The 19506-nt window shown below is 36.7% G+C and overlaps 1 protein-coding gene across 1 annotated transcript in view; it reads right to left on the reverse strand.

Annotated features, from left to right (window-relative positions):
* Positions 1–13857: 13857 nt before the first annotated feature.
* SPEF2 (sperm flagellar 2) overlaps positions 13858–19506 on the reverse strand; it is an 86293-nt gene continuing 80644 nt past the window's right edge. Inside the window, exon 36 of the mRNA XM_062018836.1 lies at positions 13858–13947. Within this exon, the coding sequence (XP_061874820.1) occupies positions 13858–13947 (90 nt within the window). The remainder of the gene's footprint in view (positions 13948–19506) is intronic.

Below are 19506 nucleotides of genomic sequence, written 5' to 3' on the forward strand. Positions count from 1 at the left end.
ATCATCTTCGTGGCCCTGCGCTGGACTCTCTCCTGTTCCTCTTGAGCTGAGGAGCCCAGAACTGGACACAGGACTCCAGATGAGGCCTCACCAGGACAGGAGAGGGGGAGCAGAACTTCCCTCAACCTGCTGTCCACACTCTTCTTGATGCATCCCAGGATGCCATTGGCTTTCTTGGCCACGAGGGCACATTACTGGCCCATGGTTAACTTAGTCTTTATTAGGTTGTTGCTCCAGAAAATATTCCTTTCATTTCACAGCCGAACCACAGGGCTACATGGGTCAGTTTTTATGGACTGTGATTCACCAGTTAAGGGACAACGTGCATATGACATTTTGCAGAAACCATTTAGAATTGGTTGTGCTTTTATCGACTCATAATGAGTCTTATGTCAACTTATGTTGACTCATTCAGGACTTAGGCTACGTGCAAGGAATACTGATTTTCTTTTATGAAGAAGTCAGAAAAGGATTGGCAAGAGGTAGAATTTGTTCATTTGAAGTGTTAGCACTGCTACATAGAATTTAAAGACATGCAGAGTTGCAGTCAACCCCCTTCCCAGGGCAGGCTGCCTGCACAGGTTCCCTCTGCTTGCAGCAGTTACCTTCAGTCTCACAGCAAAGAGGATACAGACATCATCACAAACATGCTTTGTAAAAGCAGAGCGGAATCAACCTATTTACAGCATGCTGATTTGCTGCTATTGATAACAAAACCCACAAACCCTTAATTTTTAAGGTAAGTAAACACTAGCTTCATTTCACCCTACAATGGAGTTCTGCCTGTATCCTGATCCTTTAGCAGCATTTTTTTCCACTTGTCTGTCAAATTCAAGTACCTCAAAAAGAACCAGAAATTTGGAAGAGGAGCCAAACATTGCTGGTTAGGAATGCAGATTGGAAAAAGCACCAACATTTTAACACAGCTTCATGGCTTAAACTACTTGGTATTTCCGTCTTACTGGAGATTTAATGAAGGCAACCTCATTAGTGGCAATCAGTAGCTGAAGGCACTAAGTGAATAAATCTGCATTTTCAGTGAATTCATGGTAGCTGTGAAATTGAGTCTGGGATAGTCAGGCTTCTAGCCACCCACAGTGTTACATTATGAACCACGATTTTATACTTAGAAAGTCATACTAAAACCTTTAATTTATACTCCTCTCTGAAACCACAGAAAGGCTATACAAATCAAAAAGTGACTTCTTACTCTTGAGAAATTTTGGTTTGTGCTTTTATGTCAGCTGCATTTTCTCTAAAATTGTTCACTCATGTCAAACCATGATGTGAACTCTGTATATAACTAAGTGGCCAAGCACAGTAGCATGGGATGTATAGTGGGAAATACAGAGTCAACCAGAACAGGACATGGGCACGTTCTGTCTCTTCCACAAATAAGCAGCTTTGGGTCCTGTATAGGTACACTGAATCTGTACCAGGCACCTTTTCTATCTAACAGTAGTTTACACTGTCACAGGAGAAGTATTTTAACAAACACATGCAGAATCTTGAAGTTTCCTGACAATTGACTTGTAGGCACACACAAACAAGCAAATGGTGTTCAGATAGGAAGCTATCAAAAAACTATGTTTTCCTGTTTACATAGCAGAGCCAATACTTACATCTTTAGAAGTCTGTTATAGCCCTGAATACTCTTAAAGTGTTCTTACTAATGTGCTAATTAAATGAAGCATGGAACATCTGAAGTTCTCTGTTCCAAGGTAAGAACACAGTGCTGATGAAATAGACGGTTCAACCACAGCTAGCAACAGAAAAGCAAGAGCACCGGTGACTGTGGAAAGTGAAATCATTGTAAGTGATCTGAACCAGTTAGTCAGTTGAGCTAGAAAGCCTCACTCAGAACAGAGATTTTGGAAAGTGAGGTAGATTTGATAACTGGTTTGTTGGTGGTCTATAAATGTTGCTTGCTATGCTCAGAGGCTGAGGAGCACTGCAGTGAGTGTGGGGGCTTCCTATATCAGTGGAATTTTGTCATAGATGCCACTGAGACAAGGGTTGCTCTCACCAGCTCCTCCATTTAGCTTTCCACCTCTCTTCATGTACTATTAACACGAAGTTGTAGGAGTGATATTAGCTTTATCCAACCGTTTGAAAATTGCTTTTTAGTTTAGTTGCTACAAACATCTGTACTTGGATGTGAAGAGAACAATTATTATTAATGTATGAACTGGGATACCTGTTGCTCATTTCCCTTCCATTTTATCACCCCATATAAATAGGAATGTTACAGTAATTTGAGTTTTTCATGCAAATTGCTAAAAATGCACAGGACTGATAGGTATAGCCAGAAAATCAAAACAATGTTTATGAATCACAAGTACATTGCCACATCTTTGGATCAGTTTGTGAACGCCTGGCAAAGATGAAAGGGGCTAAGTTTTTTCAAAAATATGTGAAAATAGTCTTGTCAACAACTACATATAGAGATACATTTAACAGCTCTGCTAACAATGTTTGTCATGTAAAGCACTTCATCTGCTACAAAGCCACAAAAATCTAGTGCCTTCAAATCAGCTGCAAGAATTTACTACATCAGAAAAGATATTCTACACCAGTTATTTCAGATGACGATTTCCAACTGATTAATTAAAACTCTATTCTTATACTGCATTTCCCAGCTTCAAAGATATACATAAAACCATATTACCATAGAATCATAGAATGGTAGGGGTTGGAAGGGACCTTTAGAGATTATCTAGTACAACACCCCTGCAGAAGCAGGTTCACCTAGATCAGGTCACACAGGAACATGTCCAGGCGGGTCTTGAAGACCTCCAAGGAAGGAGCCTCCACAACCCCTCTGGGCAGCCTGTGCCAGGGCTCCCTCACCTGAACAGTGAAATAGTTTTTTCTTATATTTAAGTGGAACTTTTTGTGTTCCACCTTCATCCCATTAGCCCTTGTCCTGTTGCTAGCTACTATAGAAAAAAAGGGATGTCCCAGTCTCCTGTCACCCATCCTTTATATATTTATAAATGTTAATAAGATTAACAGTCTCCTCTTCTCCAGACTAAACAGCCCCAGCTCCTGCAGCCTTTCCGTGTATGAAAGATGTTCCGTTCCCCTGATCATCTTGGTAGCCCTGTGCTGGACTCTCTCCAGCACTTTCCTGTCCCTCTTGAGCTGAGGAGCCCAGAACTGGACACAGGACTCCAGATGAGGCCTCACCAGGGCAGAGGAGAGGGGGAGCAGAACCTCCCTTGACCTGCTGACCACACTCTTCTTGATGCATCCCAGGATGCCATTGGCTGCCTTGTCCATGAGGGCACATTGTTGGCTCATATTTAGCTTATTATCAATCAAGACTCCCAGGTCTCTCTCCACAGAGCTGCTCTTCAGCAGTTCGAGCCCCAGCCTGTGGTGGTATGTGGGCTTGTTCCTTCCCAGATGCAGAACTCTGCACGTGTCCTTGTTGAACCTCAGGAGGTTCCTCTCTGCCCAACTCTCAAGCCGGTCTCGATCCCACTGAATGGCATCACAGCCTCAGCCAGTCCTCCCAGTTTGGTATCATTAGCCAACTTGCTGAGGGTACACTCTGTCCCCTCATCCAGGTCATTGATGAAGATGTTGAACAAGACTGGCCCCAGAACCAATCCCTGTGGAACTCCACTGGCCACAGGCCTCCAACTCGATTCTGTGCCATGGATCACCACCCTCTGGGCTCTGTCATTCAGCCAGCTCTCCATCCACCTCACTGTCCACTCATCCAAGCCACACTGCCTGAGCTTTCTGATGAGGATGTTATGGGAGACAGTGTCAAAAGCCTTGCTGAAGTCAAGGTAGATGACATCCGCTGCTCTCCCCTCATGTAGCCAGCTGGTTATGCACTCATAGAAGGATATCAGGTTGGTCAGACAGGATTTCCCCTTGGTGAAGCCATGTTGACTGCCCCGATAACCATCTTATCCTTCATATGTTCAGTGATAACATTCAGGATGAGTTGTTCCATCACTTTTCCAGGGATGGAGGTGAGCCTCCTGGCTATAGTTTCCCAGGTCATCCTTCTTGCCCTTTTTTAAAGACTGGCGTGACATTGGCCTTTCTCAAGTCCTCAAACACTTCACCATGTTTCATTACATGTTTTCTTTTTTAAACTCATGACCTAATAGACTGTTTTGTTGTGTAAAAATAAGGTGTTTCTGAAAAAAAAGTATTGACCAATGTAGACTTCTTATTTACCCTAAAGATGTACGAGTGGTTCATTTAGGTGTGGGTGCGACATGACACTTTTGCCTGTGGTTTATGTGCTAGCACTGTTTTATCTAATGAGCCACTAGCATGCAGACAGCCTGCTGCTGGTTGTATGTGTTGGGAATGAATGATTGTGGTCTGCATGTTTCTCATAGATCAGCACTCTACAGTCTGAAAGAAATCTGTCTTTTGAAGCTTTACTTCTCACAGGTGAAAATGGAAAAACTTAATAGTTGGTTGCAATTTCCCCTTCCCTTCCTGAGTCAGTTACAGAGCCTCTGACTGTGTGGAGACAAGAATTTACGGAGAAAAAATACATTCCTAATTAATGCTATTGACTCTGTATTTGAAACCCAAACAAGATCATGGACAGGAAGCAGACGTCCTCTACTGTTTCAGCAGTCTGACAAAGGGTTCCTGACTTTTTTTCAGGTATTGGGGAAAATCCTGGCCTAATATGGAATTTCCTGAGGATATTTCAAATGGTTAAAATGTGGGTTAAACTAAATATGTTAATTATTATATCTGAGTCACTGCTGCTACAGCAATTACTGAAACATTAGTTTCATTTGCTTTTTCCATCTGAGAAGTTTCCAAAACGCTTCACTTTTACAGAAGCATGAGAATTTAATGTAAGGACCTTTTAACCACAGTAATGCATTTAAATTAGGTCAGCTTGTATCTGTGTGTTAGAAGTGTAACCTACTCAGGTCAGATTATGTCACCTCACAGTGTTCTGCTTATCAAAATATGCCTCTAGAACAGGAGACACAAAATTTGTCAAAATATTAACTGAGAAAGAAAGAGCAATTTGAAATTACATCACCTTTGGTTTCAGATGGGCCTACATTTGGCCCTTGCAAATAGAAGTGAGAAAACATACCAGTAATGTAACTTTCCCTAAGCTATGTAGTTATGTATCTCCTCCTCCAATACCGTTAACCTGTTTATTTCCACTGTATGTCTGGATGAATGCGATTGCAAGCAAATGAAAATCTTCATGGGAATTCTACAATATATCCTCTGCTTGCACAGAAAAGGCAGCAATATAAAACCTACACTTTTTTCATCTTTAATGTCACAACATGCATTCTAGTCTTTCTAAGTGCTTCCTTTTCACACTTTTCATGCTCACGCATTGTTTTGGCTACGGAGAAGCAATATAAGAACATATATTTCAATTTTTTTTAGATATACAGGTTCTTCTCTTATTAAGCCCTTAAACACAATGCTTTTGTTTCTTTAAATAATCTGAGTGTAAGCTCTGCTTATTGGGTTTTATGTTACACTGTATGTTCCTTTATTGATTAACGTGTCTCTACTAGAATAAGGTTGACTTAATATCTTGCAGCTGCAAAATATCTTCACTAATGCACTATAAAGACATTTAGTGCTGACATGTGTAAGTCTTTTAGCTTACAAATCTATGAACGTGCTAGGAGATCAACATTCCTACCAGTTTACTACAGAAAACATGGCATCACTTACATGCAGACAAACTAAATGTGCAAAAGCTTTTACGATTGTAATAGAAATTAACTCTTTTTTTTTCCAAAATGTCATGAAACTCTCATCAAATGAATCTAATTCTACTTGGTCTAATATAAGAATTTGCAAACCCTTGCATATATAAAACTAACAAACACAGAGGTGAGCTCACTGTTTTGTAATTAAGCCTCCAAGAGCACAGATGCAGTCAAGATCAGCTGTAATACTCACTGGCAATGAATTAAATTGCTTTTGCACATTAAGTATTTTGCCATCATGTAAAGAATGCCATGTGTTTTCTGTAGTCAATTGCTAAGAATATTGATTAAATAGTGAGTTTGTGTCTTTGTGTATTTTAACAGAAATACTAAAAGCAGCACATCTCCCACATCCCACCGCAAGTTCAAGAGCATAGCTGGTCTCACTAATTTTCTAAGGGAGAGTTGAGTTTTAAACTTTTGTATAAAATATTTGTTTATATTTGGCCTTTACTACTTTAAAAACACACCAGAAAGCTTTGTTAGCAATTTATTGAAGAGGTAGAACATGGGAGGAGAATTATGAATACTATAATAATACCTGACTTCTAAGTAGACTTAACACAAATTAAACTTTAAAGTCTGACCCAGTGCTGGGATCCTTGGCTCAAAAATGCAAATTCAGCAATATAGAAGAAAATCTACACAGACATAGGGAGAGAGAAATCAGTACTTCACTTTATTTTTCCTCTATAAATGAAAGAGTAAGAAAAATTTGGTCATTGTATCTAGTTTCCAAAAGAAAAAAAAAAAAAAGCTTTTCAGCTTAGAACATAAAGCAGAACAAAATCCAAGGCACTGGGGCATGAAACTAGAATTCAACCTGAACAAGAGGTGCACATTTTTTAAAATGAGAGTAATTGTTAGAACAAATTGGTGTCTATTGTTCTGCACTTTCTATCTCCTACTCTATAGCAATCATAAATGGACACTTTTCTAAAAAATAATCACAAAAGATTACTGCTCTTTTTGGTGGGAACTTTAGAATGAAGTTTCTTACAATCAAGGGTAAAATCTACAGAAGAAAATTTGTCTTAGTTTAAAATCAGTAACAAATACTCCATTGATTTCAGTAGAGACAAAAATTCACCCTATAAATGCTCCAAAACAAACTGATGGTAGGAAACAATCTTTGATTTTATCTGAGTACCAGCTCTTTTTTTCTTTTTTTCTTTTTTATTTTGTCCTCATTTTGTTCCTTACCTTACCATTGTTTTTGTTGTTTGTATGTTCAGATGTGGGTAGTGGCAGAGAAGAAGAAACCTCTTTCTTGCTTCTAATTCATCTGTTTCTGAGAAGCCACCATAGCCCTTCCTTTGCTCAGCTTTGGATCTTTTAAGGAGTCTTGCATTTTAAATACTTGAGGTTACAATCAGGTAACAGAGCGATTTTTCTCTTTTTCCTTAGCACCAGACTGAAAAAAGATCAAACCAGGGTACTCTGGTTGAGAAGAAGATAAAGCTGTGCTGATTATTGAGTAGCCTATGTAATTCAGAGAAGTAGCAGTGAAAAATATGCCATGTGCTAATCTTCACCTAATTCAACAAATTTTAAAGGAAGTGGCAGGGAGAAAAAAGTGAAAGAGGCTAAGGTGCTGAAAAGATATTTATTTTAAAGTAAAAGGTAATTGTTGCTAAAAGTGTTAAGCAGAAACCCTGAGGAGCTTAATGTTAATCTTAAGAAACAAAGAAAAAAGTTTGTTTTCTTTGAGATCCTGTTGACATGGAATAAAGCTGAAACCTTCAATTTCCTGCTCCCTTGGCCAACAGAAGAACAGAAAAGATAAGAGACATTTAACAGAAAACTGGTTTTTGTCTCAAGGATATATATGCACACAACAGAATGCAGGACGAAGTTCAGCTGCTTCAGGTTTAGTCACAGCACTACAATTACAAGCCTCAGTTTTAGCAAGACTCCAGTGCCAGAACCAGCTAATTGACTATTTGCAGCCAGCTTCAACACCTCAGTTTTACACTTCATTTGACAAAGAGACAGATACTTATTACAGAACCCTAACCACAAGACTTCTTCCCTTTTAGGCTTCCTCACAGAAGCATTGTGAATGACATGCCCAGTTTAAAAAACCACTGGTTTCGTTGTGTCACTATTAATCATTATGAAGCCAAAAAGGAAAACATGACACTAAATCAATTGCAACATGTACTATTTGAACTTCAGCTGTCGTGATACTGCAAAGTTTTCTGATGTGCTTAATCTAGCCCTGAGTACACAGGACCTTAAGTTCCAGGTGATTTCAGCACATCCAGTTTTTAAAATACTGGCAACGATGATTTGATTTTTGTACGTACTGTTATTTCTACAAACAAATTACAAACATCCAATAAAAGTTCTACACTGACATAATTGTGATTTCTATAGTAGAAACATTTCCACAGGATCAACTATGATCTAGACCTGCTCCTAAACCTATCTATGATAGCTATAATATGATAGATACTTGTACATACACACACACCTCTTGGAAACAAAGAAAAGGAGAACCACTGACATGACAAAAATAACAAAGAGGAAGTCTTTGCCTAAGTTGGACTATGCGATAGGCCTAGGCACGGTCTTTGTTAGTGACAGGTACTACTGCTGGTTTTCAATTGACAGGTATGACATTTATAGGGTGAGATAAGTACAGGTTTTTCTTGATATACAGACAATCATTTACAGTCTTGATACACTCACGTAGCACAAGTGTGACGTAACGAGCCTTGTCAAGCCTTGAGCTACTAGGTCAAAGTTCTGCTATTTGAAGTGTAAGGATGTTTAAAGACATTTCTGCTGAAGCCATAACAGTGAGAAATTTTGAATGTAAAGTGACTACAGAAGACAAAGGAAGCAAAATTCAAAACATTTCAGAGAAACTTTAAATGAAGAATAGAATATTCAAAGGTCAGGAAGTTCCCCTATGGTTACCTTTACAACATGAATGTTTCCAAACTAAAGGAAGGTAATTATGTTTTATTTCTGTTTTTTTTTTTTGTTGTAACTCTACTGAATCAACTACTGGGTGTAAATCAATGATAAAGTGCACAATGTACATATGGCAAAGCCAAGGCTGAAATCTAGCACACCTTAAGAAGTGACAGTGAGAGATACAATTTCTGCTCAACAATAGTGCTACCTGGAGATAGCTGGAGTCATACTTTTTGATCTCAGTAATGAGATTACTTTTTCATTCCTCTCATCATGTTTTACCTCTCATCAACTAGTTACTAAAAGCCATTTAGTTGTGCTTGTATTACATCAATGACATTAATGATTTTGTGTGGTAGAATTGAAAATTATAAGATGGTAGAATAATTGGCAATGTCTCCCTTATAATGGGAGGCCTGAAACCAGACACAAATTCTACACATGATGAGTGCTGCTTGCTGGAGAATAATAACTTTTCTCAATCTACTTGCTATGTTCCTGTTCATACATGCCAAGATGTTGCTTTTCTCTGCTGCCAGGGCACGCTGCCATCTCATGTTCATCTTGCTGTCTACCAAGATCCCCATGTTCTTTTCAGCACAGTTGCTCCCCAGCTGTAAACACCTCAGTGTTTATCATTGCAAGAGGTTATTTTCTCCAAAAAGGCAGCCTTCTGCATCTCTTTCAATTCAAGGGATGTCTTATAATAAGATGTCAAACTGCAGAATCTTCGTTACACCTCATAAATTAAAAAAGTAAATAAATTCCCTCTGTCAAGGAAATTTTTTAAAGTGGGGAATGAAATAAAACTGCTTTTCTGTTTACAAATGAGAGTATTTGTTACAGAAGTTGTTAGAGGTAACAAAAGCTATGGTAAGCAATTTGTAGTGATGAAATAATATCACATATTTTTGAATGTTCTGATTGCTTTTAATTTTGTAACTACAATATTTCAAATAAGTTTGCACAGCATGGTTGTATCTCTTGTTCTGTGCTTCTTTGAGGAGTTTTGAGAGTTTTTCATCAGCCTTTATGCATTAAGAATATGCAGCATAGCTAGGGAAGTTTTTCACAAATGGCTTGTTTCACTTACGAAGAAAACTAAAAGAAACCATGTCTGAACCTCACTTTCAGTGGAAATTTTGAGGCATGGACCACATTGCAGATTGAGGAACTTTTTTTGCTATTATGGTGACAATGTGACGTCACATAGCCACAATTTAAAGTGAAAAGGAATAGCCTATTTTGAAGTGTTCTGGTTACTTGGGAAATTTTTAATCTTTATATAGGAGATGCTGCTCTCTAAGGGATGTGCCTGGAGGCATTCTACTTTTGTGAAGGAATGGCTCACATCCCTGAAACAGACTAGCATGGAGTCTGACTTCTTTATAGAATGAAATCTTGAGTTTGATCTATGCAGAGAGGTTTTATGAGAGTCGATAGAAGTGTAGGAGATATCCTAATTCAGCTGTACATTTTGGTTTGTTGGATTTTTTGAAAGAACATTTTTTTCACAGATGGAATACAAATTATTTTAATTATGATAAGAATATTGTTACTATAAACCCCTTTCTTCTTTTCTAAAGTAAAGCCAGTGAGGTTAAGGAGCAGAAGAAATACAACATTAGAAGATAGCACTTTGTGAAAACAGGATCAAAACCATTGAACACAATTAACTGAAAGCCAAACTAATTTTTCAGGTTTTGTTTTTAATGATGTATTTTAATGTACAAAGTACAACTATTTCTTATTTCAGTTCTCATCACAAATTATAGCTAAAAGAATTACCTACCTTGATTTTGCAACTCTGTGACAAAGAAATTGTCTCAACTTTTAGCAAGTTACTTCAATAGTTCTCTGTTAAAAATCTGTGTTACTTTGAAGCCTAACATCCCAACCATTGAATCCTGTGGTCTTTGTCTACCACACTGATGGTGACTTACATGGATTCTTGTAAACTGGTATCTGAACCTCCATTAAGTTTTCCTTTGATCAAGCAAGAAGCATGAGTTCCTTGAATTTTCGGGTACAAGACGTGATTTCCTGTCATTCTTTTGGTTCTTCTCTGAACATTTTCCCATTTCCAACATCCTGCTTGAAGCATAGATATGAAAACTGAATATAAGGTAACTGTAACTCCACTGTCAAATCTCAATGCAAATCTATACAGCATTCACTGACAAGAAATACAAGTGCATCTTTTGTGTCTAGGCCCCAGCATTAGGCTGGGAACCCCAAGCCTACAGAATAACTACTAATTATGCTCACATAGTAACCGTTAACATAAATAAGTTGCTATTTTTAGGGCATACATCCTTTGCTTTTTAAATGATGCCTTTACTTTTTCTGCAGAGAAATATGTGTAGTTTCACACTTCACTGTGCAATCGAGTTCAGTTTTTACTATTTGACATTGCCTCACTATTTGCACCATTTTAAACTTTAGCAGTAATGACTTTATATTCTGTTCTGGGCTGTAGGTAAAATATGTACAGCGTGTATCTCAAAGGGAGAACATTTGAAGAATCTTATCCAAACAGTAATTTGTGATTTCCAGTAGCTGACTTCCCATTTTACCTCATTCAGGTTTGCAGACTGTAGGTAAGCCTTTCTGAAAACAATACTTTTTCATTTTCAAACAGAGAATTCCCATGTGTGGTCAGAATTTAACACAGTAATTAAAGCTGGCTTTTATTGATGAAACTAAAGATGCAACAGAAGTAAAAAATTAAAGATTCCAAAACATGCAAAATGCAGAGTACTGCATTGTAATATTTTCCTATCCATGCAATATTTTCACATAAGAAGAAAAAAGCCAAAATCTTTTAAGAATGTATACCTGTAATGTTTCAAGACTTTTGGTGATGAAATTTTGACCAAGTTCAATGTGCTATGTGAATAAATTATTCTGGTAACAAAGCAGATTAATTTGTATGCATCCTAAAGTCTGTTGTGACAAGTAAAACAAGGATGTTGAGGTTTTAGCATGGTTTGCGGGGGCACAACAAAGTTACATCTGTTTCTAAGATAGTTCTTAGCTACAATGTGCCGGTGTGGTTAGAACAAAATATGTGGAGAGAAGAGACACAACATTATTTGCCTGAAGTGATAAGCTTACTGGGTTCTATTCTGAGCTTTGTACATCACATATAGATGCTTTGATCTGCTACTGCTAGACTACAAACTTTCCTTTCAAAATTTGACTGTCTTTAATCAACAAAGGGGCCACTATTGACATCAGCAAGTTCTAAAAATCTGGGAAACTATCTATTATTTATCACAACAGAAAACAGAACATATCTTGCAGGTAGGTCTGCTAGTCATGGTCTAAGTATAATTATGCTCATTTCTCTGTTTTCTATGCTCCTATTGCTTTTTTGATACATAATTGTCTTATACCTCAAGCAGCCACTCATGAGGAACATCCACAAATATTATGCATACTGTGTCATGCATATCTGGCTAAAAAGTAAGAAAGATACATTAAAAATGTTTAAGTATTCTGTGCAGATATCATTTCTCAAGAAGGGGTGAAGGCTAGTGGTTCCTTATGAGTTAGTTGACTTCAACAGCACTATCCATATTCTTAGAGAGCATCGTATGTTTGAGTACTTTGCTGAATCAAATCAGGGAAAGGAAGCTTTAAATGTTTTGTCTAGCTGTTACTAGGGTACAGCCAAATATACAGAAAAAAAGTGCCCCCAGAGTGACAGAGCAATGTTCAGATATAGGTGGGTTTCTTGGAGGTATTTATTTATGTTTCTAAGCTAGAAAGACTATACAGAACTTAGAAGGTTTGCAAATATCTTACGCAGCTGACAAATTGCAAATTAGGAGGTATACTGACTTAATATAATTACAGTTACCTACTTGCTAACGTTCAATCTTCAGAAAACCTGAAACTGTAGATCAGAAGAATGAAAAGCACTGAAAAATGAGAATTTATTAGACATCACAGTTGAATTCCAGAATAAGACACGAATTGTGTTCTAAAATTTATGTTTAAAAGTTCCATTAATATCTATCATGGAACTTATATCTTCTTATAGTTAGCCATCATTGGCCACAAGAGAGCGGAAAACTCAAATAAAACTGCAAGGAAATATGAACTTCCTATTAACAAGAGAATTTCTTTCAAGACTACTTGGGAACATCTTCCGGGAAATCCAGTAAGAGTTAGACTGAATATAGAAAAAAACCCAAGCACTTGAGCAGTAGACAAGGAGAGTGTTTCACCAAGACTCTGCTTAAAGGCAGAATCCACTGCGTGCCATTGTGTGCCACTGAGGTGTCTAGAGAAATATACTCTAGTGAAAACCTGCATCGTGTGCCTGGAGTACACTGTGACCTTGAATACGCTGTGCCAATGGAAAAGGGACCTTTAGTTGATTACTGAAAACAGCTGTGTGGAATCCCATTGTGGATTCTAGTGACTACTAGCATTATGTGTAGAACTAAAAGTTGAACCACAAATGGTGTAGCACCGACATTGCTGCTTCACTTGGGGCCTGCTCAGTGCAGGGGGATGGGAAGGAGGTTACTGGAGAGCAGCAACCTATGCCACCCACACGCTTGGGCTGTGCATTGTGCTGCACTGAAGGAAGAGTCTGTAGTCTTTTAGTGGGTGGTAGCAGAGCTGAGCTGCACTCCAAGATTCAAAATAAAAAGGTTGGAGAAAAAAGATCTGTCATCTCCTCTGTCAACAAGCACTCCATTTTCCTGTACTTGACATCCATTTGGTACTTTATCCTGATCTTAGGGAAAATTGTGTTTTCATTTACTTATTAGCTAAGAATTGCAATATGTTTTTAAAAAATAACTGATTACATAATTTCATTCATTAAAAATTACACATACTAAAAATGATCACCAGATAAATTAGCTCACTTAGAAGACCTGGACATACTCTGTTCTTATATCAATTATTAATGAATGCACTTTAATCTCTCTTTAAGTTCTGAAACTGGTTTAATTTTATTTGGAAATATCAACAGATTATTAAATATGAGCTAACCACAGTCTACCTTGCTTTTTTATTGTTTTCTTTTTATTTTTTTTAATTTCAAGTAACATGAAATGTGTAATTGCAATGGGATTTTGCTCTCACCAGAATAAACAAATAATCCTTTTCCTTGAAAGGGAGACACATTTCTTACAAACTTAAAAAAAAAAAAAAATTAATGATCATGAAGAAACTATTTCTCATGTTTTGGTGTCTTCACGTCTGGTGGTTCTCCATCAGTTGAGTGCACTTCTTCAGATCTTTGGAGAAATGTTGTAATATCCTATGTAAAGTAAAATTAAACCTTAAGAGTTGATTTCATGTCACACACAGTTCTACCTTAAAACTTAGAATCATAGGATCATAGAATGGTGTGGGTTGGAAGAGACCTTTAGAGATCATCTAGTCCATCCCCCCTGCAGAAGCAGGTTCACCTAGATCAGGTCACACAGAAACATGTCCAGGTGGGTCTTGAAGACCTCCAAGGAAGGAGACTCCACACCCTCACTGGGCAGCCTGTGCCAGGGCTCCCTCACCTCAACAGTAAAATAGTTTTTCCTTATGTTGCAAAGGAACTTTTTGTGTTCCACCTTTATCCCATTAGCCTTTGTCCTGCTGCTAGATACAAGAGAAAAAAATGATGTCTCAATCTCCTGACACCCACTATTTAGATATTTGTAAATATTAATGAGATCCCCCCCTTTGTCTCCTCTTTTCTAGACTAAATAGCTCCAGTAATAACAATGTCTATCGTTTCGTGGGGTCAGCTTTCTAACTAATGACTGGAAGATTATGATGAAAAACTAACTGCACTGGAGATACAGAACTACAAATTACACTTTCCTTAGTTTACATAAGATGTCTTCCAGAAGGGCACTAAAACCAACACTATCATTCAGCTTAAGCACTATGTATGTTTAGCACACTAATGAAAACGTAAGCACAGTGTGACACTTGTAAAAGAAACATGCTTCATGGTGAATTCTGAAAACATCTCTGATGTACCACTAATATCAACGACATGATGTTTTCGTGTTATCCCACAGCATTATTGCCTTCAGTGGTTTTACAAAACTACAGTGTGTTAAAATGCAGTTCTTAAGAGTAACCAGAGATATTAAGCATTGGCTTAAATTTTTCAGTGAAGACAGGTAGTAATGCTGTTGTTTAAAACAGCAAATATTATTCTGAATACATAGAGGAAAATCCTTCAATAAAGTGATTCTTTTTAATATACCATATTTCAGACTGAACTTAAAGAACACTTCATCAAAATGGAAATAATTAAAATTTAAAATCATACGTATCCAAATACACTGAATTTTTTGTTGAGTTCTGCATTCTTTCTAACACATTGTTTGATTTGCTAATATTCAGTAAATTTTTATTAGCAGAACTGTCTCTATTTCCAATTTCCCATTGTGTAAGTAGGATAAACAAGGAATTTTTGATTATGTGCTGTATGTTTAATACAAAAATGGATAGTAGTTTAACTTTCTAGTATTTTCTGCTATTGTCAGTAAACATTTAGGAAGAACAATTCACAGTCAGAATTTTAAGAGAATAAATTCGTTTAAATTCAAATACATACTGCAACATGCATTTTTTGCATTTTTGAAGATACAGCCTTTTTTTCAAAAGCAGAAGCTGCCTGTACATAACGATGTCTCATGTGCCTTGCAAAATATCAGGAGCATTTCAATGAATGCAGAAGAGTGTTAAGAAGACAATTTTACCCATCATTTGTTAGAGGGTAGTACTAACATTTATCTTTGACTCTAAGAAATATTTCAGTTTAAGGAGGCCTTTTTCAGAACATTGAGTCAGAAGAAAGAGTTTCAATTCCGGTTTGTCAAAACTAAATGTTAGCAAATGGAACCTTCAGCAAGTTTATTATCAGTACTCATCATTACCACACAAAGCAGATGAGGATCTCAGCAAACTTCAGTGCTTCTGGTGTGATAGAATGCAAATTTTACATTGAGAGTTCTAAATACAAAGTACAAGTCTATGTGCCTCTAAAACGAACTTTAAGAAAGCTACTGCTGATCATCATGGAGCAAATGATATATAGAAGCACATCATATACTGTCATTGTGTTCCTGTGTGTAGGAAGTGGAAATTTTATGCTCTAGCGGTGCCACAAAAATACATATTAAATATCATCTTAGAGCTAATAATGGTAGGATTGAAAATTATAATCTGATACACAAGAGCGTGTGATAGAACAGTATTTAAGAATGTGTTAAGAATACAAAAAATTCTTCTCTGTACAGATTATATTTCTGTAATTAGGCCAATGGCATTCTGGGTTGTATTAGAAGGAGTGTGGTGAGTAGGTCAAGAGAGGTTCTCCTCCCCCTCTACTCCACTCTCATGATACCACATCTGGAATACTGTGTCCAGTTCTGGGCCCCTCAGTTCAGGAAGGACAGGGAGCTGCTGGAGAGAGTTCAATGCAGGGCCACAAAGATGATCATGTTCCTTATGATGAAAGGCTGGGGAAGCTGGGGCTCTTCAGCTTGGAGAGGAGGAGACTGAGAGGTGACCTCATTAATGTTTACAAATACTTAAAGAGTGGGTGTCAGGAGGATGGAGCCAGGCTCTTCTCAGTGATGTGCAATGATAGGACAAGGGGCAATGGGTACAAGCTGGAACATAACAGAAACAGAAGGAAAAAATTCTTCCTTGTGAGAGTGAGGGAGCACTGGAACAGGCTGCCCAGATGGGTTGTGGAGTCTCCTTCTCTGGAGACATTCAAAACCCATTTAGACGAGTTCCTGTGTGACCTACTCTACGTGGTCCTGCTCTGGCAGGGGATTTGGACTAGGTGATCTTTCAAGCTCCCTTCCAACCCTTAAGATTCTGTGATTCTGTGAATTAGCAGTTTTGCAGATGAAATCAAAACTAAATAACTTCAGAATAAGAGAAATAGCACTCCAACAGATTTACAATGTCTACATTTAATGAAGCACACTGAATGTTCCCATTACTTTAATAGATATTTTAATAATTTGTAATGTAATAAAAAAATGTAATGTATATTTGCATTTCCTGAGATTTTTTTGGTGACAGAATATGAGATTACGAGAAACATAATACACGTGTCTTTTTTAAACTAGGTATTTAAACACTGAGTTAAATTTTCCTTCTCTTGCGTACTGGGACATTTAAAACACCACATGAAAAAGGCTTTTCAAGTTTCGTATTACAACTACTGTCTATGAGTAGACAATGATTCAGCAGTGCTTTTTTCTACCAAATACTAAGTACTGACTATGAACTATGTGATCCACTTCATAAGACTTATTGAATATAATCTGTATGAACTCCCCCTAGACAGAAAGCATTTTTACTTTGTTAAGTGAAACAAGGAGTTCTGAATGTTTGTTGAGTTGTACAACCTTAATGAGTGCAAATAGATTTTGTAATAATTGACACAATAATGTTTTTCTTACTAGAAATCCTATCTCAGTGGAACTCCTATTTGAATGAAACTCTGAATAATATTACTGAAATTATTAACAAAACTAACAACAGCAGTAATAATATTGCAGATCACTTAGAAAGTACAAGCTTCATACAAGGACCTATGTTAAATATATTAAATTTAACATATCAATACACCAATACAATGTGACAGCTCTATTTAAAAAAATAGAGTGTTTTTAAATGAACAATTCAGGATCTGAAAGATATAAACGTATAATAGTTTTTATATAAAGAAATTGAATGTTAACTATCAAGCTACCTTGTTATCCTAAGTGACTGTAAGAATGTAGTCCACTCAAAACAAAAGACTAATGTAAGCATTAAGAGTTATAGAAGTAGAATATATCCCGAATTATTTATTTAAATTTATCACAATCATAATGCAGAGTTACTAAAATGTGTGGTTGTTTCTGGATTACTGTATCTATAACAGTTTCAGTATAGAAGATAAAATATGTTACAAGAGACAATACCAGACCTGAACAAGTTCCCTTAATAGCCCAACCTTAATAGCCAAATTTATGAAGTAGGAAAAGGCAGAATTGCTTGCTTCCTTCATCTGATTCAGTTGGACTAATAAAAATACTCTGTCATGTATTATTGAGTGTATTTCAAAACAATTATATTCAGAATGTAATGAAGTGTATTCATAAACACACACTCACACATAGGTGTGCGCCAACTATTCTAAAGAAATTAATTTCTTCTGATAAGTGAAAAAAATATGTAGATAATGGCAAGCCAATTGAAAGTTCTAGTCTGGACCAGAACAACTTCTAATCAAGACAGAACACACCAGATGAAAAAGTAATAGAATTCCCAAGCTTATTCATTTGTTGTCATTTGTACTGAGGCTAACAAAATGGTCATCATCACACATGATGTTGCTAGCCCACTAGTACATGAACTGAGAAAACAGATTCCCTTTGAAAGACAAGAATATGACTCAGCTGTGGAAAATATTTTTATCAGAGATGAGATTTATTAGAATTGTATAGGTCATTAAGAAGTCAAAAGAATCAGGTGCCCTAACTCAAATTTAAAAATTGTTAAGTTAGATGCCCCATCTATAGTTCTCAGCAAAACATTTTATTTTCCACTGTTTATGACTGCAGTAGTATGACTGCATTTTAACCTGAGTAACCACACCCTAGCTTGCTATATTTATCTTGTAAAAGATCTCACAATAACAGCACTGTGGTTGAATTTCATTTTTATAGAGATTTTTATAGTCTCAGGAGAGATTCTGAAAAAACAATTGATGTTAAAAATATTGTTTACTTACTTTGGAAAAGTTTTAGTAAGAAAAAAAGTTCACTTATTCACCAAATATGGAATTTTCAGAGTAAAACTGTTCATGGACTTCATATGTTTTTGAATCTTAACCTACATAAAGCAGTAGTCATTGGGTCTCTATCCATGTTTGCTGGTGAGTATAACAACTTGCTGTAGAGTTGAGTAAGAACTATGGTCATAGTTCTTCCTCAGCTAGTCAGAATTTGAAAGTAAGACTGTGATGTGTTGATTTCATGCATAAACAGCAGTTTGTATTTATTAAATAGTTGCAGAGTATAGTCTTATATTTTAAATTATAGAAACCATAGAAGAATATATTTGCGATAGTATGAGTCCTTGCAAGACGAATTCTAAGTATTACAAGTTAAAAATGAAGCTCAGTATCATTTAACTGTCAAGGAAGGAGATACAGTCATTGATTGAATCTGCTAAATATCTAAGAAAATGTATTATTCAAATGCAATGATGCCAGTATATCTTTAGTAGACAAACTGTGGAAACTCCTTTGAGCTAGAGCATGTACACTGAAACTCTCAATTGCTGCCACTATTCACAGACAACAGTTTCTTGATTGCAGCTTTTCTCACATATTGACAATTTTTGTAACTGTTCTGCCCTGAACATATAATACCAACCACAAATAACAAAGGTAGCTAATAAAATTTAAATGCATCCTCCAATCTATTCTTTAAGCTATATGACACAGTTCCTCCTGAGAGTAGTGCAGAAAGATTAGACATTTTTATAAATAGAAATGTGCTCTTCATATTCATCTATTGGTTAGTGTACAAAGATTTTAAAAAGAAGTCTCCTTTCTTGTAAAAAATAAAGTATATACACCTAGTTAAGTGTTACTTTAGGTTGCATCACATTTGTTCTTCACAAGGAGCTTGCAGTATGTTAAATAATGTAAGGTTATTGACATGTTTGTGTAAAGAACAGTTCTTGAGATGGATCACATATAGAACATAGAGTTACTTTAACAAATGCGTTGGTTCACAAGAAACTCGATGAAGTTTGAAAAGACGTTCAAACTAGAAAATGCAGTATTTGA

The sequence above is a fragment of the Colius striatus genome, chromosome Z, assembly GCF_028858725.1.
Source record: "Colius striatus isolate bColStr4 chromosome Z, bColStr4.1.hap1, whole genome shotgun sequence".
NCBI classification, from domain to species: domain Eukaryota; kingdom Metazoa; phylum Chordata; class Aves; order Coliiformes; family Coliidae; genus Colius; species Colius striatus.